The sequence below is a fragment of the Emys orbicularis genome, chromosome 1 (genome assembly GCF_028017835.1).
Source record: "Emys orbicularis isolate rEmyOrb1 chromosome 1, rEmyOrb1.hap1, whole genome shotgun sequence".
In the NCBI taxonomy this organism is placed as follows: Eukaryota; Metazoa; Chordata; order Testudines; family Emydidae; genus Emys; species Emys orbicularis.
Genome location: NC_088683.1, coordinates 259610954 through 259636644, shown reverse-complemented (window position 1 = coordinate 259636644; position 25691 = coordinate 259610954). Strand labels below are relative to the sequence as shown.

General features: G+C 41.8%; 1 protein-coding gene across 1 annotated transcript in view; it reads left to right on the top strand.

Annotated features, from left to right (window-relative positions):
• COL4A2 (collagen type IV alpha 2 chain) overlaps positions 1–25691 on the top strand; it is a 217670-nt gene that overhangs the window by 152322 nt on the left and 39657 nt on the right. The window contains exons 17-27 of the mRNA XM_065407451.1: positions 1698–1808; positions 2259–2414; positions 6650–6742; positions 7116–7279; positions 12214–12286; positions 12385–12491; positions 14994–15195; positions 16210–16269; positions 17095–17157; positions 20682–20789; positions 24166–24387. Of these exons, the coding sequence (XP_065263523.1) occupies positions 1698–1808; positions 2259–2414; positions 6650–6742; positions 7116–7279; positions 12214–12286; positions 12385–12491; positions 14994–15195; positions 16210–16269; positions 17095–17157; positions 20682–20789; positions 24166–24387 (1359 nt within the window). The remainder of the gene's footprint in view (positions 1–1697; positions 1809–2258; positions 2415–6649; positions 6743–7115; positions 7280–12213; positions 12287–12384; positions 12492–14993; positions 15196–16209; positions 16270–17094; positions 17158–20681; positions 20790–24165; positions 24388–25691) is intronic.

The window sequence follows — 25691 nt, the reverse complement described above, 5'->3', positions numbered from 1 at the left end:
TAGTAGCTCATCATGTGCTCCTGCAGACAGGCAAGAAATTGTCCAGTTTCTGCTGATGACTCAAAATAGACTTGTTCGCTATCAAGGCATGATTAAGTGTCTGTGCAAAGTGTTCCACTAGTCCGTTTGTAGCAGGATGGTATGGATCCGAACATATGTGCTGAATTCCATTGGAAGCTAGGAACCTCTGAAGTTCTTCAGAACAGAATTGAGGTCCATTGTCACTGTCCATTGCCCATTGTGAGGATAAACCAAATTGGTTTAAAAAGATACAAAGCACTGGTAGCACTAGACACACATGGGATAGAAATCCTGCTTCGCCAAATGTTGTACTTGGGCCCAGCAGAGAAGGAGATGGACACAGAGGGAGACAATAAAAAGCACAGCTGCACAGTTTCTGCTTCGCTTGCTTTATTGTTCTGGCAGCAAAGCGAAAACTAACATGAAAGTGAGGCTTTTCGGTGGGAGGGGCAGTGGTCAAACATTTGAAGGAACAGGACATCACAGTCACCTCTTGGTGACCTACTTTAATTCACAGCCCTAAAGAACATAATTTCCAGTATAGGTATAGAACTCCTTAAATATTATTCTTACATACATTTCAGAATGTCATGATCACTAGTGTGTTACTGGCTCTCAGGAGAGACCTCACATGCCACATTTTAGTGAATTGTTATGCATATTACTGATCCCCCTGTAAAATTCTGTGCACCTCATGTGCCCTCTCCCAGTTGGTATCAAGAGGTTCCTGGATCACATCTGCACGGTGTGTTAGTTCTCACATAAGGGGTGTAAATTCCAGTTGCACACTAACTGGCCAATGTGAACCCTGCTGGTGTGCACTAAAAGTTAATGTACAATCAAACAGTACTACTATATTAACACCAACTAGGAAACTTTTAGTGTGCACCAGCAGGGTCCACACAGGCAAGTTAGTGCACAACACTCTACTGTGCACTAGAATTTACACCGCTTTGGTATGGACCAAAGCACCATATAGACAAGTTGCAACCAGTTGTTTGTTTGTTTTGGCTGCGCCCCCAAAACCATCTTAAAAACATCTTTTCATCCTGGAAAGGTACCCTGACCATCCTTGCATGACTAAATACTGGTCTCAATGAAGAAAGTTGGGATTTTGCCATTGACATTGATGGGACCAGGGTTTGGGCATTTGGGCATGCAGCTTTGGACTGTACTGAGGGGTTCTGTCTCCACTAAACTTACAATCATTTCAGAGATCCATGTTATAACATAGTTTGGTCCAGCCCAGAGCTCAGTGTGGCTGGGATACACAGCAGAGCTATGCAGCTGTTGAAACTTTAAATGCAGATTTATTTTTCTTAACCTTTGTGTTTTCTTTAAAACGATAACTTTCTGTTAATACTAACTTTAATAGGGCAATTCAGATATTATGATGTAACTTTTAATAATGCTAATTTTAAATATTTTCTTCTGCAAACTCATCTTCTTCTTAAACGTTTCTGCCTGACAAATTACAGGTATTTGTGTGTGGATCTTGTGCTGCTGTGAATACTGCAGCTTTCTGGAATGTGTCACCAAATGAAGTAGCTGAATATTCTAATTTATCTTTCAAGAATGACAGTTGGCTGAGCAATCTAGAACATGCAGTGCTACTTGTGTGTGTCACAAAGATCAGCAGACTAACCTGTATTCTTGGGGATGGGTATGTGTTTCAGGTGTAACAGGTGATCCAGGATTGCCAGGTGTTCCTGGGCTTGCAGGAGACCCAGGGTACCAAGGAGATCCCGGCCTTCCTGGTCTTCCTGGATCGTCAGATGGCTTTCCTGGTAATATTCTGATATTTCATGATCTAAATATTGACTCACAACAATCCGCTGTGCTCCTATTTTAGTCAGAATTATTTTGGGAACAGGGGCAGGAATACATATGGAGCACGGGGTACTGAAAGAGGCAGTGTGGTATAGTGGATAAGGAACTGAACTGGTAATCAGGAGACCTGGATTCCATTCCAGTTTCTGCCACTGACTTCTGGTGCGACTTTGGGCAAGTCACTTGCAAACAGGGGTAATGATACCAACCACCTTGGTAACATGCTTTGAATTGCTCAGATGAAAAGTGGTATTATCACTATATTCAGAATACCTGCATTGTTTCCTCACGTGGTGGAAGTAGTTATGCCTACTTTCCCTCTATAACCTAGCATGCCTATCCTCTTAATCTGAGAGCATGTTTGAGAGATCATTCTCAATTTCTTGGGTGATGTGTTCCCATTTCAGATGGCTCTGAAAGAAGAGGTTTACGTGGAGAAATGGGTGCCAAAGGTTTTAGTGGAGAACCAGGTTTTCCAGCAACTCAGCCAGGCCCACCAGGTAGTGATGGTAAACCAGGACTTCAAGGATTCCATGGCCCACCTGGTCCTCCAGGAACTGCAGGTAAGTGGCTAGAGATGCTGCCAGGCTGTAAGGTCTTTGGAAAATGAACAGGTTTAATTTTAGGGAATCAGAAATGTCGTTGTTTGATCATTTTCTAACAAGGCTGCTGGCATGTCAAGTTAATAGGTCAGATTGCGAGAGGAATGGGCATTCAATGATAGAAGCAGAGTGTGGAGGAGAGTAAGTGATTGTATGCACATGGGCAGGAGGGAGGGTGCCAAAAGGACAAAGAAACACAGGAAGAAAGATGTGTTCACCTGATTTTTCAAACATTCATAACAAACCCTGGAACACACATCTGGTTGGTTTGTTTTGTGATTTTTCTCAGGGTTTGGATTTTTCAGCAGAGAAATTTTGCATAGCTCAAGTTTTGAGCAACAGGCATCCACCATTGCTAAGGTTCCTTTTGTTCCTGATGTATTTTAAATAGTTGTGTCCATAGTTAAGTATGAAGGTGGCAAACATGAGCCATTGGTCTAGATCTGCATTGGACAGGAAGGGGTGCAGCCTTCTGGCCGGCCAAAGATTTTAAAAAATGCTGACGCTGATCATTATTTAGTTGTCTAGGAGCAGTGAGGAATCCAATAGAGGGCCCTGGGACTTTCAGCCACTATCACAGAGCTGATTCCTTTGATGAAAAGCAAACTGCTAGCTCCATCTACCTTCTTGATATTTCCTTTTTTCTATCAACGTCACTTCTTCCATGCCTGGGTTACATTTTAGCTAGCAGCTGTTCATCCAGGCGCTATTCACTCAGGTACTGGGACAGTTTTGTCAGGGTTCTGGATATCATTTATATATTGCTGGTCAGTGGAGCTGGAACAATTTTTATAGTGGGGGTGTTGAAGGGGGAAGCCATGTCTTTGGGTTGTTGTTACTACTTCAAGCCAAGGAGTGCACCAGTACCCCCAATTCCAGCACCTACGTTACTGGTACTATGTTGAAAACAGTAGTGTCTCACCATATTCTCAAACTTCTGTACTGGTGACCCCTTTCACACAGCAAGCCTCTGAGTGCAACCCCCCCTATAAATTAAAACACTTTTTTATATATTTAACACCATTATAAATGCTGGAGGCAAAGCGGGGTTTGGGGTGGAGGCTGACAGCTCGCGACCCCCCATGTAATAACCTCGTGACCCCCTGAGGGGTCCCAACCCCCAGTTTGAGAACCCCTACTCTAGAGGTCTTTATGTATACACTGACCATGAAGAATTTGTGATTTCTCGTTGTGAAGACGTCAGGGAAAAGGTGCCTGTTTTAACTCTTTGTGATCTACCTGAGAAGAATGGTCTAAGACAGCTGATTTCAATTCTGTCCAGTCCCACTATGTCTCTACTTAATGAGCAGTATCTAATGATCAATCATGTTGAAAGATAACCATGCTAATACTGCTAGATGTTTTGGTATCTCTCCATGGCTAAAAGAAAATAATCCAGCAGTCCGGTCTAGGATGTGAACATAAAAACATGGCTTTAAATATTTTTTTTAACTTTCACTGATGAAAGGATTGTGGACTAGATCCTGGCTTGTGATACAGTAGACCATTTCACATAGGTACTATAAAAGTGTCCTAAGTAGTCTGCTGAGTGTTCCCCTAACATGGAATAGCTACTTCTTCAAAGCATCCTCCCCCCCAAAATAGGAGGAGGGTCTGGAATGCTGGTAGTGCCAGAGTGTAATGTCCTCTCATCCAGCCAGTGAAATTTGGAGCAGTGTTGAAGCTGCTCCATGTTATACCATGGGTTGAAACAGACCATGGCAATCCCAGAGATTAGGTGGGGGAGAATGTAAAGGATTATGAACCAGATAGCTTAAAGTCACCTTTCCACTGAACCAAGCAAAACTCTGGCACAGCTGGGGACATAGGCTTATGCATTGACTGAATTTACAGAATAAACCCATGCAGTAAATAGGCTGTCATTAATATACCATGGAATTGTAAATTTTAAGTATTTAGAAATGTTTTAGATGAACTATATTATGTCAAATGTGGTACAGCCAATACTGCATGTCAATAATACTGCAGTTATTTACTAACAGAATTGCAGTAGCATCTCTGAGCCTCAGAACCTATTGTACTAGGTGCTGTAAAAATACAGAACAAAAAGGCTGTCCCTGCCCCAAAGAGCTTACAGTCTAAGCATAAGATGAGAAAAAACAGGTAGATACAGACAGACAAGACAGCACAAGGAACCAGTGAGACAATACTGATCAATATAATAGGCAGGGGCCCCAATACAACAGCTGCATAACCATTGTCAGGTTTTTTATAGGCATCGTGGCAAAGAATCTTAAGAAGGACAATGAGGTGGCTTTGTGGTTGCTTACAGGGCGCACACCCCAAGTGTGAGGGTTAGTTTTACATTTGTTGTGATGGGGTAGGGGATGCAAAGCAATGAGCTAGCAAAATTATCATGTTTTGAATGGATACAAGCAAGGGCTGTGTTTAGGCTGAGTTTAAGCTGACAGATGGACGTCCCAGTGGCAATGTCACATAGACAAGCCAATGCTTTTTAGTTTGGAAAGAAAAAGACCGATCTGGAGTGGAGAGGCACCTGAGAGTCATCAGCATAAAGATGATGATTGAATTTGTGTTTGTGCATGAGATGGCCCTCTCCATCTTGTCCCTGGGCAAAGGAGGGAACTCTGTGGAGGGAGAATAAGGAGGAATCTCCAAAGGACACGCTGAAGGAGCAGTTAGAGAGGTAGGAAGTGAACCAGGAGAGAACTGTGTCATGAGACCTGAGGAAAGACAGATTTCAAGAAAAGTATGGCCGATGGTGTCAAAGGCAGCTGACAGGTAAAGGATGATGAGAATAGAGTATCTGGCTGGAAGAGGTCTTTAGAGACTTTGGTGAGAGCAGTTTCAGTGCAGTGCAAGAGGCAGAAGCCCAACGGGAGAGGGTCTAGGATGGAATAGGAGGAGAGGAATTCCAGACAGCAATTGTAAAATTATGTTCTATGACGGGGTGGGCAAATTTTTTGGCCTGAGGGCCACATCGGGAAACAGAAATTGTATGGCAGGCCATGAATGCTCACAAAATTGGGGTTGGGGTACGGGAGGGTGTGAGGGCTCTGCTTGGGGATGTGGGCTCTGGGGGATGAGGAGTTTGGGATGTAAGAGGGTGCTTTGGGATGGGACCGAAGGGTTCGGAGGGCAGGAGGGGGATCAGGACTGGGGCAGGGGTGCAGGTTTTGGCTGGGAGTCCAGGCTCTGGGCTGGGGCTGTGGATGAGAGGTTTGGGGTGCAGGAGGGTGCTCCGGGCTGGGATCAAGGGGTTTGGAGAGTGGGGAGAGGCTCAGGGGTGCAGGCTCCGAGCGGCACTTACCTCAAGCGGTTCCTGAGACCCAGAGTAGAGAGGGAGGTGAGGGTGGGAGAAGGGATGGGATTAAGGAGGAAGTCCAAGGTGGTGAAAAGATGACTGGGACTGCAGCTGCAGGACTCAGTTAGGTTTGAGAAGTAGAGCTGCTTTGCTAGGAAAATGGCAGAACTGAAGAAGGAAAGAACAAACGTGCAGTGAAAGAAGTCAATCTGGTCTCGGGATTTCTGCCAGAGACACACTGCAGCAAAAGAGCAGAAGCAGAGGAAGCGGGTGTTAGGGGTGAGCCTAGGCTGGGGATGGACAAGGCAGACACTGAGAGAGAGTGGCAAAAGAGAGTGAAAGAGTGGGAAAAATTGAGAGAATCAACAACCATATCAATGGAAGACAGAGCAGAGGAAAAGTCGTTGACATTGATAGTCTGGAAGTCATAAAAGAACCTGGTGGTCAGGCATGGTAGGGTGGGAGGGAAACAGGCAGTATCGAGAGAGACCAGTGATGGTCAGAGCAGGGCAGTTGAGCAATAGAGAGGTTAGCAAGCAGTGCTTGGAAAAGACCATGTCAAGTAAATGGCACTTTTGGTGAGTATGAGAGTTGAACCAGGGCTGCATATCAAATGAGAAGGTGAGGGTGAGGAGATGGGAGGCTAAGGGGGGGGGGGTGAGTCACCAACATTGAAGTTGAAGTCACCAAGGAGGAGGGGGGACATTGTGAAGACAGAGAGCCAGGATTAAAAATGAGAAAGAAAGGCTGATGGGGAGGAGTTGGGTGGATGGTTGATGACAGGAACATGCAGGGAGAGAGAAGAGTCAGATGCAGTGGTGCTCAAAACAGGATAAAGAATGGGAAGGAGGGCAGGAAGGGTAAATATACAAGACATTAATGCTATATTTCAAATGCATTAACCTCATAGGCTATCTTTTTGGACTGAAGGGACGCCAGGGGGATCCAGGTGAGGCAGGCAGCCAAGGTTTCCCTGGGTTCCGAGGACAAAAAGGATTGAAAGGTAAGACAATACAAATATTGGGCCAAATCCGGAGGTCCTTATTCATCCAAAACGTTCGTTGTGCTCAGTGTGAGTTTTGCCTGAGCATGATCTGAACTAGGACTGCAGAATTTGACCTAGTGCTAACACAATAAGAAAAATATCTCATGGGGCTATTTCTTTTCCCCAAAAACACTTTTTTAATATACTTATGTCTTCATTAGGGATCAATCCTTGTCCCACTAACGTAAATTGGAGTTTTGTCATCGACTTCAACAGGGCCATGAACCCCAATGTATTAAAGTTATCTCGCCTACGATTTCTGATAATAAATTCTTCCAAATGTTTGTTTTCAATGAGCTTCTATGTTTTCCTCCCTCCCACATTTCTGCAGGTGAAACAGGGGACTGTAAATGTATTGAAAGTGAGGAAGCCAGACGGGGTCCTGCTGGTCTACCCGGTCCACCAGGTTTTCCAGGCCCAACTGGACTGCCTGGACGGAAAGGAGATGATGGAGATCAAGGTCACCATGGTGTTCCAGGTTTCTCTGGTGAAAACGTAAGTTATTTATTTCTTTAATCCATTTTTTCAGAGACATACTAGAGCTTGTCAGGAAAAAGAATGTCCTTAAAATTGCTTGTTTTCACTGCAACTTTTCTTCAATATTCATCATATTTTTGCTTTAAATATTGATGAAAAACCAAATGTTTTTCATGAAAATGGATTTTTTGGCAAATCAAATCATTGTTCATCAAAAAATGTTTCAAAGAATTTTTTTCAACCAGCTCTAATAAATCCATTGCTAGCTGACAAGATGAGGATAATGCCAGTAGGGGTTTTAATGTTGTTTCTAACAAAATACATGTGTCTAACTGCTGAATTGTGAGGATCTTATTTATGCTATATTATGTCTTCTGAAAAGCCACAAATCAATAATTTTGTGCTGTTGATAAAATAACTACCTTACCAACAATCGTTTAAGAACATAACATAAGAACGGCCATACTGGGTCAGACCAAAGGTTCATCTAACCAAGTATCCTGTGTTCTGACTGCAGCCGATGCCAGGTGCCCCAGAGAGAATGAACAGAACAGGTAATCATCAAGTGATCCATCCCCTGTCGCCCATTCCCAGATTCTGGCAAACAGAGGCTAGGGACACCATCCCTGCCCATCCTGGCTAATAGCCACTGATGGACCTATCCTCCATGAATTTATCTAGTTCTTTTTTTAACCGTGTTATAGTCTTGGCCTTCACAACATCCTCTAGCAAAGAATTCCACAAGTTGACTGTGTGTTGTGTGAAGAAATACTTCCTTTTGTTTGTTTTAAACCTGCTGCCTATTCATTTCATTTGGTGACCCCTAGTTCTTGTGTTATGAGAAGGAGTAAACAACACTTCCTTATCTGTTTTAATAACCACTTCTAGATTACAGTGTTCTACATAAAATCAGAATTGGGCTTTGTGAACTGGATCCTCAATGAGACTGAGACTCTTGTTTTAGCAATGGATTTTTTGTAGAGCTGGTTAAAAATATAGTTTATTTTAACAAAAAAATTCAAAGAAAATGATAATTTTTCATTTGTATCTAATTTTTAATGGAATTTGTCAGGCTTTTGATAGAAAACTAAAACCCAACCAAAACTTTTTTTTCTTTTACAACAACTGAAAACAAAAATTTGGCTTGGTTATTGGTTGTCCTAAACAAAACATAACAAAATTGATTTTTTGGTAGTCTTCTTCAAAAAAATTCTTTATAAGAAAATTTCCACCCCTCAAAACATGTTTTTGACTAAAATATTTTCAACCAGTTGTAGGAGTTTGCCCAAAGTTTTACAAGTAATATTTCTCTTTTATAACTGAAGATCTTCAATAACTTTGGTCCAGACTTTACTTTCAGTTGCAACAAAGTCAGGAGTAACTCCGTAATTCATTGGACATATTCAGTCAATTATATTGAATGACACTGAATTTGACCCAAAGTGACTGAAGATGTTGAGCGTGAAAGAAAGAGAAACATTAGCTGTAAAACTTTGGGCAGGCACCTAACGCTAAAATGCATTATATACAATCTTTCAAAGCAAAAAATAGAAAAGCTAAAATCACTTCACTAATATAGTGCAGTTACTCCAGACTTGCAACCATTTAAATGAGGTCAGAATTTGGCCTCACATTAGATTCCAGGGCTTCCTTTGCCTTTAAAAAAGAACATCTGAAATGCACATCTCTACACTGGTATCTAAGGGCTTGTCTGTACAAATGCTTAGTTCTTGGCAAGCTAGGTTCTAAATCTACCCTGCACTAACTTTCCACACATTAAGTATCCAGGTGGACCCTGCTGCCATGGTCTAAAGTTCCATAGTGCACTTTGATCTATTCCCATTTGAAAGTGGGGTAGATCTAAGCACACTATGGAACTTCTAGGGTAGCATGGGGTAGATTTAGACGAGAGCTTGCCATGAACTAAGTGTTTGTGTAGACAGGCCCTAAGACATCACTTTGCTGACCATACATTTAAATGCAGCTTGTAAATATTAGTTGAGAAATCAGCTTCTATATATCATAGATTTGGTCTACACGAGACTTTATGGAAGTGTGAATCTGTACGTTTCACATATTCAGCAACAGAGAAATAGTTTCCATGTGTACTTTGGAGCCAAGAACAACTTGGCTTCATTTCATACCGAAGGAGAACTACACAAAGAGACAGAACTAGGGGTGCAAAAGGGTACTATGCACTAGTAATGGATTTGGAGCATGAGTCTTCTAAGCAAAATTAAAATGGAACAGGACAATTTACTTCATATTCTGTGTACCCTGGCACAAAGTCCCCGGGGCTGAAATCGCCATAGCCACCATGCTGGATGAACTTCCTTGGGAAGGGCTTTGGTGCCCAGACCATTGAATTGCAGCTTCAGATGGGTACCAGGATGGTGTTGACTCCTGACCTGATCTTGGAAGGCCCTATAGTTTAGGGTAAAATAGAATCTATCTGCTAAGCATGCTTATAGAAATAAGAATGGAAGTTGTTGAAGCTGTAACGGCAAGTATTTAATAATATATTTATTAAAAATAGACTTGGTTACAGGACTTAAGGAATTTAAGTGTTAAAAGCTTAGAGTGAGGCCTAGTAGAAGTTGGCAGTGGGTATAAGATAGCACAAGTATCATGTGCTTGGCTGAAAGCTATAGAATGATACAAGCTTGAACTAAGGTTATATAAGTTAGCAGTACATATCTTGTGATAGTTTACCAATGCATTTGGTGATAAACAGGTAAACCACAAACAAACAAATGGTAGCATCTTAGGGACTTTTTGTAGTAAGAGCTAACCACATTGATATATCAAAACTATTGGGAAAGGGACTGACGCAAATGGTTGGGTTAACTGTCGGAAATGTAATTATAAACAGCCGGAACACTGCATATGGACATTCAGAACTCTAAAATTGGTCTGCCAGAGTACTAAATGTGAATAGGGGGCTGAGAGCTGACTTGATCAGGTATGGTCCTGGATGTATGTGAGTGGAATGGGAAAAGACATATAACAGGTTATCAGACAAATCCTAACTGGGACACCAGGATGACGACATGGGGCAACTGAGTAGGAAGCCTGGCCCAAATCCTTCCTCTTGGGGTGATCTTCACTTACTTTTTCTTTTCTCTTTGTTTCTAATGGTTTCCATAAGGTAGTAAGTATGAACAATGCAAGAAACCACTTTCCTGTACTTCTCATTCTTAGGTATAATGATTTTTCCTATTATTTCAATTACATTTGTCTGTATTAATGAAAGCTGATAAAGTTTCTGGGTGTGCTTCACCAATTTCATCTTCTTAATTAACTCTAAGTAGCTGCCTGAATAAAGAACCTGTTATTTGTGACAGATGCACTTTGCACCCTAGATTAATCCTAGGCTCCAATGGTTTTGTATTCAGGACAAAGGACCAGGAATCAGGAGATCTGGGTTTTATTCTTAGTTCTGCCACAGATTTTCTGTGTGACCTAAGGCAAGTCATTTAACCTCCCTATGCCTCAGTCTCCTCACCTGTTAAATGTGGAAGATAATACTTCTCTACATCACACAGGTGTTGTGAGGCCCTCACATAGTATGATGCTGAGCAGAAGAAAAATGCCCATAAATAAATAAAAATAAATTCTGAGTTTTGTTTTCCTACTCCAGGAATTGCTTGCAGAATTTACCTTACTTCCCACTATAAGTAATTTGGCGTATTCCCTCAGTAGACTTTGCCCCTCCATTGGAGTCCCTGGCAGTTGTAAAGCTGCCATTATCCCTCAGAATCCTGCATACAATGTAGATAGTGGTATTTCCACCTACCCTCCTTCTTGATGAAGCCTCCCTGTGGTTATGGGGCCCGGCACATGTACATTGCACCTCCCTGCACCAGCAGGAACAAATCTGGACCACTATTACACCTCTACCCTGATATAACGCTGTCCTCAGGAGCCAGTATAGTATAGTGTATGAATAAGAAGGAGTTTGTTATATTATTTGGTCAGAAATCTAACAGAAATACTTCAATAGTTTCCTTTCAGATATTTAAAGAAAGTTTACAAATTTGGCACTATTAGCTAGTAAAACCTTAACTTTTTTGAGTGAGGGGAAAGAACATATTACTTATACATACCATGCGTTGTGTCTTTCCTCGGGTCGGTCCCAATCAAACCTACTCCATTAATTGACCAGAGATGAGAGAGAAGCTTGAATCCGCCCTCTGCTCCTCATCAGGGCATAAATATTGATCCTTTGCAGCTCTCTGACCCCCTCCTGGTCTGGGATCTTGGTACCCAACCAGAGGTTCCCCTCAATTATTTGGTGCCGTTGCTAGACTGCAAGGCTAGCACTTTTTGTGTGTAAGGGGGAGGGAGAGGAAGATCTGTCGTTTCTTATTTCTCACTGTATATCAAAAACAAATATTTTACTTCATTACATGAACTCTCCTTTGTTAGAATTAGATGCGGCTCACCATGTTTCCAAGCACACCTCTACCTCGATATAATGCTGTCCTCGGGAGCCAAAAAATCTTACCGCGTTATAGGTGAAACCGCGTTATATCGAACTTGCTTTGATCCGTCAGAGTGCACAGCCCCGCCCCCCTGGAGCACTGCTTTATCGCGTTATATCCGAATTCGTGTTATATCAGGTCGCGTTATATCGGGGTAGAGGTGTATTTTATATACTCCCATAGGAGTTCATGGCATCTTACAGATATATAAGAGGACAAGTTCCTTGTTACAAGGAGTTTACTATCTAAAGTAGAGAGACAACACACTGATTAAGGATCAAGCACAAGAATGGGAACACCAGAGAGAAAATCATTAATAGAAAGAGATGTGAAAGAAGTAAGTTTTGAGGAGCTTTTTGAAGAACAACAGAGGGTCACTTGGCACACAGGTTTACTTTTAACTATCGCTTTTCCATTTGTTTCCTAAATAAAGTTCTGATTAACTTTATTTAAAATGGATATCAACAGGGAATTCATGGTGCAGTCGGATTGCCTGGGCCAAAAGGGGAGAAAGGAGATTCTAGATATGTTACAACAAAAGGTAAAGCAAGCAATCTACTTCCCTTGCAATTTGCAAATTATATATATAAGCCTTTTGTCCAATGCAGGAGTAATTTCACATTGAGAGCACTTCTTTAGGTACCAAAGGAGACCCTGGAGGTCCTGGACTATCTGGCAGTAAAGGTGGAGATGGGTTTCCAGGAAAAGATGGTATAGATGGCTTACCAGGGCTTCCTGGCCTTCCAGTAAGTAACAACTATATCCAATATTTGCCTACCATATTTAATTACAGACTTCTTTAGTTCAGCATCTCATAACCGAGCTGTCCTCCATACCTACATCATAAATTATTATCCTATCTTCACTGGTTGCTGATGCATTCAAGTATCAGATTTAGATGTTATATTAATTATTTTCCATTCTTTTCCCATTTTATTTAAGCAAATTAATACCAATTTATATCCCAGACATGTCAGTTTGCTCCATCAATGATTTATTATTTGTTTTCCCTCCTTTTAAACTTACATGAAGTTCTTTCACACTGAATATCTCTTAAGAGCTACATGGTCATCAAATGAAGTTATGGAGAGGCAAAAATTAATCGCAGATCAGCTGCCTGACAGTGCATATTATGCTTGCACTAGGGTGATGCATCCTGAAATCATAAAGTCATCACATATTGACACAGCACTGGGCTCAGACATCATAACTAGAAATGGGCCAGACCCAGAACATCAAATCTGAATGCCAATGATTGTTGTCATCAGTCAAATCTAAATCTGAAAAGGACCTATTTTCTGGTTCATTGTGACACCAATCTTGAAAGAACAGTTATTCTCATGATATTTTGGCTCAAGATGGCAGAAATGTCATTAGAACAGCAGATTAAGAAATATCTGTCATTTTGTAACAAAATCATATGAAAGCTCTCAAGATTTCAGAACTGTTGTAACATGAGCCTCAGCCTAAATCTAATTTGGGTTCAAACACCAGGCCTGACCCATTTCTAATTGTAATGATTCATCTCCACAGCTAATTACTCTTTCTCTAAAACTCCATTTGACACTTTCTACACTCTACTGTCTTTGCTGCCCTAGTCGTTCTGTCTTCAAGAAAGGGGTCATGCTGTTTCTCCTCCCTCCCATTTCTCCTTACTTGATTGCTTGGGGAGATGTGAAACAATGTTGCTCACACTCTGATGAACTTACACAATGCTACCTGGCCTGCCACACATTTCTCGGCAGAGTAAGCAGGTCTCCGATCGAACCCACAGACTCCCCAAAAGTCACATTCAGCTTTACAGCCACAGATGGTGTATGACTGGTTCACATAGCCCAAACGATGTGCATTCACCGGCCTTAGCCCTCTCTGGTGGAATGTTCTGTCAATGGATGTTTGTTTCATTGGTACCATCCCTGGTTATACATCTTGGGACGGGTTCGGTCACAGAGACCCCCTTGGGACTGTCACCTGATGTGCTGAAATTACCTCTGAGCCCGTTTTCCCTGCCAGCTTGGGACTTCCAGAACCCTGTCTTGTTGAGCCAGACATGCTAGTCTGCTGCAACACAGACCCAGGGTTTGGGCCACACCCCCAAAGCTGCAGACTTAACTGAAAACAGTTCAGCAGGTTACCTGTTTCCTGCACCCAGCTCCCAATGGGATCCAAACCCCAAATAAATCTGTTTTACTCTGTATAAAGCTTATATAGGTAAATTCATAAATTGTTCGCCCTCTATATCACTGATAGAGAGATATGCACAGCTGTTTGCTCTCCTAGGTATTAATCACTTACTCTGGGTTTATTAAAAAACAAAAGTGATTTTATTAAGTATAAAAAGTAGGATTTAAGTGGTTTCAAGTAATAACAGACAGAACAAAGTAAGTCACCAAGCAAAATAAAGCAAAAACACGCAAGTCTAAGCCTAATACATTAAGAAATTGAATACAGGTAATATCTCACCCTCAGAGATGTTCCAATAAGCTTCTTTCACAGACTAGACTCCTTCCTAGTCTGGGCCCAATCCTTTCCCCTGGTACAGATATCTCAGGTGGTAAGTAGGGGTTTTCTCATGACTGGCCTCCTCCTTTGTCCTGCACCACCCCCTTTTATAGTTTTGGCACAAGGCAGGAATCTCTTGTCTCTCTCGGTCCCCACCCTATCTTCTAAATGGAAAAGTACGAGCTTTAAGATGGATTTCATTATCAGGTGACATGGTCACATGTCACTGTAAAACCCCTAGTCTCCATTCCCCATGGGCTGGCCCACACGTACACAGGAAGGCTTTCAAGTAACTAAGGCCATTTACAACTGATTGTTTCTGGAGCACCCTTAATGGCCTCCACTTAATATGTTTACAACAGTGATACAAGTTTATATCTTATTCTCCTAACTCCCGATATAGAAATAATACATGCAAACAAATAGGATGAACACACTTAGTAGATTACAAGCTTTCTAATGACACCATACAAGGGGTATTTAGTATAAAGCATATTCCAATTATGTCATATTCATAAGCATACTTCCATAAAGCATATGGAGTGCAGTGTCATACATCTAAGTTAACATGTTACCTTATTATGTTACAGATTTTTTGCTGATGTCACCCTTGTAAATGGCCATGATACATGGAAACATCTACCAATTACTGATCATAAGAAAAATTGTTTAATTGTTTGGGTGAGGTTTATTCTTATGCAAAGTCAAAGTGCCCATCTCTGTATATTTAATCTGTTTCCCCATAGGGTGATGGTGTAAGAGGTTCACCAGGTGACCCTGGTTATCCAGGACTACAAGGTGAAAAGGGCTTTCTCGGAGAGATTGGTCTGCCAGGTGCAGGCTTACCTGGCCCGAAAGGATACCGTGGCCCTCCAGGTGACTTTGGAACATATGGAAATCCAGGGCTTCAAGGTCCCCCAGGTCCTCCAGGTGCTCCTGCCCAATTAGGTATGTGTGATCACATGTCTCTTATGTTAAAGTCATTAGGGATCATATGCAAAACATCATGTAAATCTACTCACTGACAAGGCAGTATAGTATAGTGTATGAATAAGAAGGAGTTTGTTATATTATTTGGTCAGAAAGCTAACAGAAATACTTCAATAGTTTCCTTTCAGATATTTAAAGAAAGTTTACAAATTTGGCACTATTAGCTAGTAAAACCTTAACTTTTTTGAGTGAGGGGAAAGAACATATTACTTACACATACCATGCATTGTGGCTGTCTTTCCTCAGGTCGGTCCCAATCAAACCTACTCCATTAATTGACCAGAGATGAGAGAGAAGCTTGAACCCGCCCTCTGCTCCTCATCAGGGCATAAATATTGATCCTTTGCAGCTCTCTGATCCCCTCCTGGTCTGGGATCTTGGTACCAAACCAGAGGTTCCCCTCAATTATTTGGTGCCGTTGCTAGACTGCAAGGCTAGCACTTTTTGTGTGTAAGGGGAAGGGAGAGGAAGATCTGTCATTTCTTATTTCTCACTGTATATCAAAAACAAATATTTTACTTCATTACATGAACTCTCCTTTGTTACAATTAGATGCGGCTCACCATGTTTCCAAGCACACCTCTACCTCGATATAACGCTGTCCTCGGGAGCCAAAAAATCTTACCGTGTTATAGGTGAAACCACGTTATATCGAACTTGCTTTGATCCGCCGGAGTGCGCAGCCCCGCCCCCCTGGAGCACTGCTTTATCGTGTTATATACGAATTCGTGTTATATCAGGTCGCATTATATCGGGGTAGAGGTGTATTTTAAAACGAGTGGCTGCCTTTTCATTCTTTAATTTATGAGGATTATCCAGTGCACAATAATTTAGACACAGTACATCAACTGATGCTGTAATAGACATCTGCAGTTAGAACTGAGAAGTTTGGGTTTTGTATTTTTTAACATTTTGTTTAAAATGCTAAGAGACTATCTTGCTTGTTTCTCTTTTCTCATACTTCCCTGGTAGATTGTAACCAAGTTACTGAAGATCTTTCTAGGGGAGATGGCATCAAGACAGTTTGGTCAGGTATAGTACAGAAATAAGATGGCTTGGAAACATTTTAATATTTAGATCTATGGGGAACCTACAGCATGACAGTGTGCTTATTGATTCCTGGTGACTAATTTTGATGTTGCCATTTCTTGGCGATAGCTCCATCTGTAAACTACTTAATATTCAGGTCACAAATAATGACACTTTTGCTATACAACAAACCAGTAATTTGATCGTAGCATGTGTTTTTAAATTAATGGTGTTTCGGACCTCTGCAAATCAAAAATTATTTGGTTCATTACTCCCTTGAGTTTATTGTGATTAAAAAAAACAATTATCACGTGGCTTGTAATAACTATCTGAAATTACAAATAACAACAGAAATTAGATTCCAAAGAGATTTCACAAGTACAATGTAGCAAACCATTTGTGAGAAGTACTCTATGTTTAGGTAAAAAGTATCAGTGCAATTTGGTATTTAAAGGAACAAGTACTCTAGTTTTCACCTGCAACTGAATTCATTTGTTTGATTTTAAATTGACTCCAGAAAAAAAGTGAGCTGCCATTTTGAAAATTTGGCCATACAAGTGTTATAATAACATCTGATCTCTTCACTGCTATTAGCACAGCAAAGGTTCCAGTGAAATAAAATGAAAAACTTTTCTTAATTCATTGTCAGCATGAGCTATGCTGCACATTGCTATATAAAAATGATTAAATAAAACTTATGATTTTTATCGTTTTACTAATGGAAATAATTGCTAGATTTAATCATAGTAAGGTTATTGTAAGTCACAAAAACAATGAGAGATACAGCAGATGAGTATGTGGAACTCCACTGATAATGTTTATTTGTAGGGGCAGAATGCGTGAGAGCACCGAAAGGATCCCCAGGAAAGCCAGGATTGCCAGGAGCTATAGGTAATGTTATGCCTTTACTTTTGAAACATTTCTTTACCTTACACACTACATTTGGAATTAGCTTTTGCTAAACCTGACTGTAGTTGTGCCCTTAGACTAAATATATTTTAGAAATGAGAATAAAGGAGACTTTTAAGTTAAAATTTAGGGGTGGGGTGAGATAGACAAAGGAAAATAGATACAAAGTGTATGATACGTAATGGCTGCACCACACGAATTAATCCTTTTCTCACTCATGAATTTCAATTCTGTAACAAAATCAGCCACCAACAATGGTTTTCTCTATGAACAGTCATTACATTTAGTCACAAATCCACACTGTTTGTGAATATCGTCTGGCACCCAGGTATAAGGAGTCAGTTGGGGTTTTAAGCGGTTGTCTCTTAATAGTGTGGCAAAAATCAAAATAAACACGCCAGATGATATATGCCTTCTATAGTAGAATAGATTTTGGATATGGAACAGTCTTCTATTAGATCACCCAGTTCATCCTTCTCTCCATGCAGCCTCCTCATCAATGCCATGTTTCTTTCAACTGTACCATATGCCTTTAAAAAAATCAGTGGAGTTTCACAGTTTAATAAAACCACTAAGGGCTGGATTTTGCCCTGGTTCTATGCAGTGCATAGGAGAGTACTGAGGAGCTATCATCCCCACCCCACCCCTACACCCTTCACTCCCTAAGGAGCTGTGCAGGAACCTCGTGGATTGACGCTTCTGAGGCGATGGGGAGAGCAGTGGCTGCTCCCCACTAGATACTCCCCACACCAGGAGCCAGTGGGCAAACAGAGGCGGGGTGGGGTTAAAGCCTGGCTGGACACATTACAGGGAGTATGCTAATTCCTAGAAGGGGTGTAATAAATTACTAGCCTTCGGAGCAAGTGGATGTAGTGGAGGAATTGTCACAATTCCTTCTGAGTGCTCCTCCTGGGGTCATATAATTATACACAGCCTCTTAAACAGGGCTGGGCCTAAAGTCTCAATGGAACTCTAAATAAGTAGGCCCAGATCATCCGATGCAGTGGGGTTGCATTGCTCAGCACTCCCAGCAATTTTTGTTTCCAAAACTGGTCTATCCAATCCTAGGAGGATCGCCTGAGTGCCTTTTTTTTTTTTTTGGGGTGGTGGGGTGGGCCAGCGGGAGGCGCAGTCTGGGACTTTCCAAACCCTGCTGATCCACAGCTGCTGTATTTAACTCCCTGGAACATTGGTAACTGACATAACTTAAAGCAGCCTTTAGTATTAGGGGAGCTTGAAGTCCATCTTTGCAGCCTTCCCTAACTGTGCCTTGCATTTTTTGGCCACAGCTCTGGCCAAAGATCTGGGCTGCAGTGTTTAAGGTCAAATTTTCCTTTTAAACTAAATATAAAGTGTATTGTTGTTGTTATGGTTTAAGTAATGACTCATTCATATTTCTTAATGGGATTTGCTATTTTTATCTTTTGTTACTGCAGCATGTTGAATAATTCAGATTTACATTTCTGTATTTGACTATGGTACTTTGGCATTGTAATCAGTGCTTCTGAAGGTGGTTTTTAATGTTGTGCAAGGTGATTTTCTCTGAAGTCTGTTACTCTTTAGGATGATTCAGTTCCTTTGTAATTTTATGTGAACTTTTCATTCTTCTTTCTAATGAATTTGAATGAAGTCAGATTTACTTCTTAATCACAATTCTTTCTAAACACAGATGCTTCCATGCCATCAGATTAATGTGTGTTTTATTTTAGGCATTGGTCTGTTGTTGTTGTAAACAAAGCTCCTTATGTGTGTGTCCATCTGTTGGATAAACATCTTCATCAATTTTTACAGTTTGTGGTAATAGCAACACATTTGTTACAAAAATTACCATTAGCAAGAACAACAAATTCATTGCAAGTGTCCATTTACAATCATGTTTGTCATGCCACATCTTTGGCTCAATACCATTGGAGTTTGGGCATTTTAGGGTTAACCTGTGGCTTCCCTTTGCAAAATTCAGTTTTCTCTTTCCTCCTTGTCCTGCAGGATCAAACCCTGATTTCTCTTGCTTAACAGAATTCACTGGCTGATGGGGTAGGCTCGCTGTGCTAACAGCTATTAGCAAGTCCTTCCTCTCTCTTCTTCATCAATTGGCATCTTTCAATAACTATAAGACCTTGCTACCATCCCCTCAGGCTCCAGAGGCAGGGAGGAAGAGAACCCTGCTGATCTGTGTCAATGAATGCTGTTTTCATGGCATTGTTTCTCTCAACCCCAAGGAATTTGAATATCGAACACTAGGAGGAGTAAATGTCCTGCTTTATTTTATACTTTTTCACAACCCACTGTTGCCATAACTCTGTCCTTGTACCCCCTTAGTATTATACAAAGTCACATTCATTTATGCTCTCACCAAATTACCAATGTCTAATTTATGCTTTGTCACCTTTCATTATTGTCTTTTGGTTATAAGGTTTCCTGCCTTTTTTCAGCTAGGCTGTAACTGTATGTACAATTAATGAACTGGTTCAGTGACCTATGCACCAATGACATAGTATTGCCAGAAAAGAGGCATCTTTGTAGTCTCACATCCTTAAGTCCTCTATTCCTATGAAATTCCTAACACTGTATTAAACAGTCTCTTCCTAAGTTCTGTCTTCAGGGCCCATGTAACTGTTCTTAAAAAAGGATACTCAAACTGCCTTCCCTATTTTCGCTTGCAACTGTACACTGAAATAGATTTGGCAATGCTTGGATTAAACTAAACTGGATTGTGAAATGAAACATATTTTCCTTACTATTATTTGGTGCTAGATGTTAAAACTAGCTACCATAGTATAATCGGTTATTAAAATATGATATTTGTTGCCCTCTGCACCTGCTGCCTACTTTATAGAGAGAGGCTTTTTATCTAGCACAACAATTAATGGAAGGAAAACAAAACTAAATGTTAACAATGCTATCTGGGTAACAGGCACATTTAAATTTTGCAGTTATACCTGCAATTCTAGTATTTTTCTTTAAATTAAGTGAATTTTCTGCTCAGAACATTGAGAGGCTGATGGCACAGTGCTGGCACTAGGAAGATGATATTCAGGCTGCACAGTTCTGACAGTGCTCCTTAATCTTGGCCTCTTTTTTAAATGGAACTTTCCACAAAACAAACAGCAATCATAAAACGATCTTGAATTTTAAAATCAGCAACCCTAGAAATAAAAAACCTTTAGCTATCGATAATAATCTCTTAGCAATAAATAAGGTAAAGTGGTTCTTCATCTAAGTAACATCATCCTATTTTGTCAGCGCTAGCAAATTAATGCAGAAAAACTACTGTGCAATGGAAGAGACAACAAAGTAAATTGCAATTCATAATGATAAATTTAGGGTGTAAAATATTTCAAAGCATGTGCATAAATTCCACTGAAGACAAAATGTGATAAAAGTTGATCCCTAAATCTTAAGATACATAATTATGATATTTATTAGCATATTTGTCTGCATTTATGCATATATTTACTTTCTGTGTTTGGATCTGATTTGTTGTTACTTTTTTATGCATAATTTAGGTGTAAAAGGTGCTAAAGGGATTCCAGGTGAACCAGGTCTCGATGGATTCCAAGGGCGAAAAGGTTCACAAGGTGATCCAGGTCGTGAAGGATTACCAGGTCCTCGAGGTATCGTGAAGTCACTAGCCATTCTTTGAGTACTTTTGATCTGTTTGCTGTAGTCATGGGAACCTCAACATGCTATTCCAGGTGTAAATATTAATTTGTCTTCCCTTTAGCATTCAGACAATAATATAACGTCAACCTAAGATATCTTGTGAAGCCAAAAGTTTCTCTCATTGGAAAATGCGGTTTGTACTTACTTATGAAAGAATATCAATTTTCCTGTTTTCCAAGTTTCTCCTAGTGCAGAGGTATAAAGGTAATAGTAAAATATCATAACACTAATTTTAAACAATGATACTTCAATAATGAGATATTTTCACACTCCGGGTGGAGCATATTCATACTTACACTTCTGAAACAAAATGCATAAGTGAGGAAAAGACACCTATAAATGCATCCATTTAACTCTTAGTAGCAGAAACATGAATTACATTGTACACACCAAGACAAGAACATATATATCTCTAAGGTTCACAGTCCAGTAGCTGAATATGCACCCCGCCCACAGGTCACTGAATACATCCCCATTTGGAAGTACAGTGTTTACAAGTGTATAGTACCTACAACACCTTTTACGTGTATGGTATTGAGTATGCATCAAACACCTGGTTTTGTATTTATTAAATATAGTTTTATTTAGTTATTTTGGTTTCTTTGGGAATGTTGGTATGAGGGGCTTTTGGCAAGTCTGAGTGGTTGATAGTTAATATAGTTTTAAAACTAAACTACTGCATAATGCATCCTTTGGTGAGGGATACCTAAATGCAGCTCAGAACAAATCCTGCCCCTACCTCTGAAGGTGAGAAGGGGCTCTGGCAGTGAAAACAACTCAGTTCCGCTGCCCGAGGAACAAGATTTGTGGGAGTGGCACCCCTGGGGGTGCACTCCTCCTTGTTGCTAGGAATCCAATTCTGCAGGGCTTTCCTCCATGGCACACACAGGGTGAAAGGGCAAGACAGGAGGGTCAAGTGGGGTGATGTGGATCCTCTTGTCCTCCTCATTAAGGTCCATGAAAGCTACTTGGAATTTCCTCATTGAAGATCTTCTTTTGGCCTGTAACCTAGAGGGGAGTATTCTTACCCTGCTGCTGAGACAGACCGTGCTCAGCCAAGATAATCAGGCAGGAGAAAGTGGGGACTGGAGTTTCCCCATAATACTCCACAAAAGTCATTTGCACCATTTTAGTCAAGCATTCACTCGAAAAAAAGACATAATGACAGGTTTTCACGTCTATGTGGTTTTAGAAATTTAAATCCTAATGTCATTCTCACTTATGCTCCTAAATCATGTATGTGCAGTTGAAAATCCCACCCATATTGCTTAGCAAACCAGATTTTTTGTTTACAATAACTGTTATTTCCCCATGGTAATAAGTTGATGCGGGGTAAAATTTTCAAAAGTGCCCAAGTGATATAGCTTTCAGTGGGACTTAAGCTCCTAAGGGCTAGCTAGATTCACAAAGGGACTTAAGCATTGCAATGCCAAACTCCTAGGCAGGGCCGGCTCTACTGTTCTTGCCGCCCCAAGCAGCACGCTGAATTGCCGCCGCAGATGATGGGGGCAGTCCGTGTGCCGTTAGGGCGGCACGCGCGTTTCCGTGGCGGTGGCAATTCGGTGGCAGCTTCTGTCTTCAGGCGGAAGACAGAAGCCGCTGAATTGCCGCCGCGGGCAGCTGAACATAGAAGCTGCCGCCAAATTGCCGCTGCGGAAACGCGCGTGCCACACTAACGGCACACGGACTGCCCCCGCCATCCGCGGCGGCAATTCGGCGTGCTGCTTGGGGCGGCAAAAACACACGGACTGCCACCCCTTGCAGATTGCCTCCCAAGCACCTGCTTGGAATGCTGGTGCCTGGAGCCGGCCCTGCTCCGAGGTGCCCTGCCACCCAGTGGAATTCACAGCCCTGAGTTAGGCACTCAGGCGCCCCATGAATTCTGTGGGGAGAGTTAGGTGCCTAAGAAAGGGATTCACAGAAGCCCCAAGCTGAGCTGGGAGTTGCCTAAGCTAGACAATGCAGAGGAAAGGGGTGCGACTTAGGCCCACATCCACAAAAGTACTGGTCAGCCTTTTCTCAGGAGAAGAACAGAGAGGGAGACATCCCCTCACCCTCTTATAGCCGATGGCCCAGTTATTAGGGCACTCAGCTGGGATCAGTTTTCAAACCCCCACTATGCCTGATTTAGAGCAGGGACTTGAACGCAGATCTCCCACAATCACACTGCTAGGTGGTATTTTGGGTAGCTCTTTCTCATTTCTCAGGCTAGGTCTACACTGGGGGGGGGGGGGATCGATTTAAGATACGCATCCGACGTATCCAATCCGACTTACCCCGCTGTGAGGACGGCGGCAAATCGACCGCCGCGGCTCCCCTGTCGACGGCGCTTACTCCTACCTGGGCTGGTGGAGTACGCGCGTCGATTCGGGGATCGATTGTCACGTCCCGGTGAGACGCGATAATTCGATCCCCGAGAGATCGATTTCTACCCGCCGATCCAGGCGGGTAGTGAAGACAAGCCCTAAGTCTCTCCTGTTGGAGCTGCTACACTTTGTACAGATAATCAAATATTAATTGGGCCAGAGCAAGAAAGAAAAACTAAAAAAATAACTCTATAGCCCATTGGTCATGGCACTCCACGGAGCTCTGTGAGACCCAGGCTCAAGTCCGTGCTCCAATCAGGCAGAATAGGGATCAAATGTGGGTCCTTCCACCTCCCAGATAAGTGCCCTAGCCACTGGGCTATTGGACATTCTGGATGATGTGTTTGTAAGCCAGCCCAAAATATTTCACACCTGATCACCCTAGCTCTATTTTGGGTGGGCTTAGGCCTGCTCTAAGCATGCATACTGGATCAGGCCCTGCAGGCAAGCTAGGCAGGGAATGCCTCACTTGAGAATCTGGCTAGGACTTAGGCATGAGCAAAGCTGTAAGAAGCCCGTTAGATGTAAGGCAGCATCAGGATACAGGTGGCTTTTTGCCTGCCCATGAGTGGAAACTTAAGAACCCGTAGGGATTTAAGCACCTACATGGTTAGGCAGCAGCTGAGGAGTGGTTTTGTGAATGTCAGTGGTGCCTAAATGCTGGATTTAGTTACCTAAAGAGGCAGATAGGTGCCTAAGTTCCTTTGTGAATCTAGCCCCTAGGTCAATGAAGTGCTTTTATAAATGTACCCACTGTTCATATTTGACAGTTTATATACTCTACAAAGTCAATAATACAGGCTTTCCTGCATTAGCATTCAGCAAAATGTCTGTGGGATTAAACAAATTAAAATTATTTGATACAATATTTGACATTATTATGGTGCATCTGACACTTTTAATATCTAATACAATGTTTTGGTCGTGGTTAGCCACATGGTGATCGTCATTTTGCCTCTAGGTTTTACTGGACCCCGGGGAGATGGAGGCCCATCAGGTCTACCAGGGCTACCGGGGAATCCAGGCAGTGCAGGAAAACCAGGTGCCCGAGGGCCTATAGGACCAAAAGGAATTGCAGGTGAAGTTTTAGGAGCAGCACCAGGCACCCCAGGGGATTTTGGACCATCTGGATTCCCAGGATTGAAAGGCCTACAAGGAGATCACGGAGTACCAGGAATTAGAGGTAAATGTTGTTTTAAATAAAGTAATGTTTCAGCAAAAGGAAAGGCATGAATGCAGCCAGATTTCAGCAAAGCTTTAATCGGAAGGGCTCTGTTTGTATGCAGACGAGCTGCTGATCAGGTTAGCAGTACATCCAACTAATTCTTTTATTCCACAATCCTAAACTAGCTCCCATACCTTCTCTAGGTACCAAAAGACACAAGTGTCCCCTACCTAGCTGCCAAAACCTCTAGCTTCCCCCAGCAGCTTCTACAATGCCGCACACTGAAAACTCAGGACACAGTAAAATCAACTAAATTGTGATATCAAAAGGCCAGATTCTGCCAGTCTTAATGAAGTAGAGAGGGTACAATATTTCACAAGTTGTTCCACTGATATTAATGGGCTGACTTGCAAAGTATGGTACCACTCAACAGGAAGGCTTTAAAGTGAGGAGGGCTTTAAACTAGGTTCGACGGGGACAGGTGAGCAAAGCCCGCAGGTAAGTGGGGAACATGGAGACCTGGGAGATGGGTCGGAAACGAGAGGGAGTGTGGGCTACATTGGCAGAGAGAAAGGAGGGTCAGGACAAAACTGGGAGGAAAAGATCAAACCAGTATCTTAGATGCCTATATACAAATGCGAGAAGTATGGGTAATAAGCAGGAAGAACTGGAAGTGCTAATAAATAAATACAACTATGACATTGTTGGCATCACTGAAACTTGGTGGGATAATACACATGATTGGAATGTTGGTGTGGATGGATACAGCTTGCTCAGGAAGGATAGACAGGGGGAAAAGGGAGGAGGTGTTGCCTTATATATTTAAAATGTACACACTTGGACTGAGGTAGAGATGGACATAGGAGATGGAAGGGTTGAGAGTCTCTGGGTTAAGCTAAAAGGGGTAAAAAACAAGGGTGATGTCATGCTAGGAGTCTACTACAGACCACCTAACCAGGTGGAAGAGGTGGATGAGGCTTTTTTTAAACAACTAACAAAATCATCCAAAGCCCAAGATTTGGTGGTGATGGGGGACTTCAACTATCCGGATATATGTTGGGAAAATAACACAGCAGCGCACAGACTATCCAATAAATTCTTGGACTGCATTGCAGACAACTTTTTATTTCAGAAGGTTGAAAAAGCTACTAGGGGGGAAGCTGTTCTAGACTTGATTTTAACAAATAGGGAGGAACTCGTTGAGAATTTGAAAGTAGAAGGCAGCTTGGGTGAAAGTGATCATGAAATCATAGAGTTTGCAATTCTAAGGAAGGGTAGAAGGGAGAACAGCAAAATAGAGACAATGGATTTCAGGAAGGCAG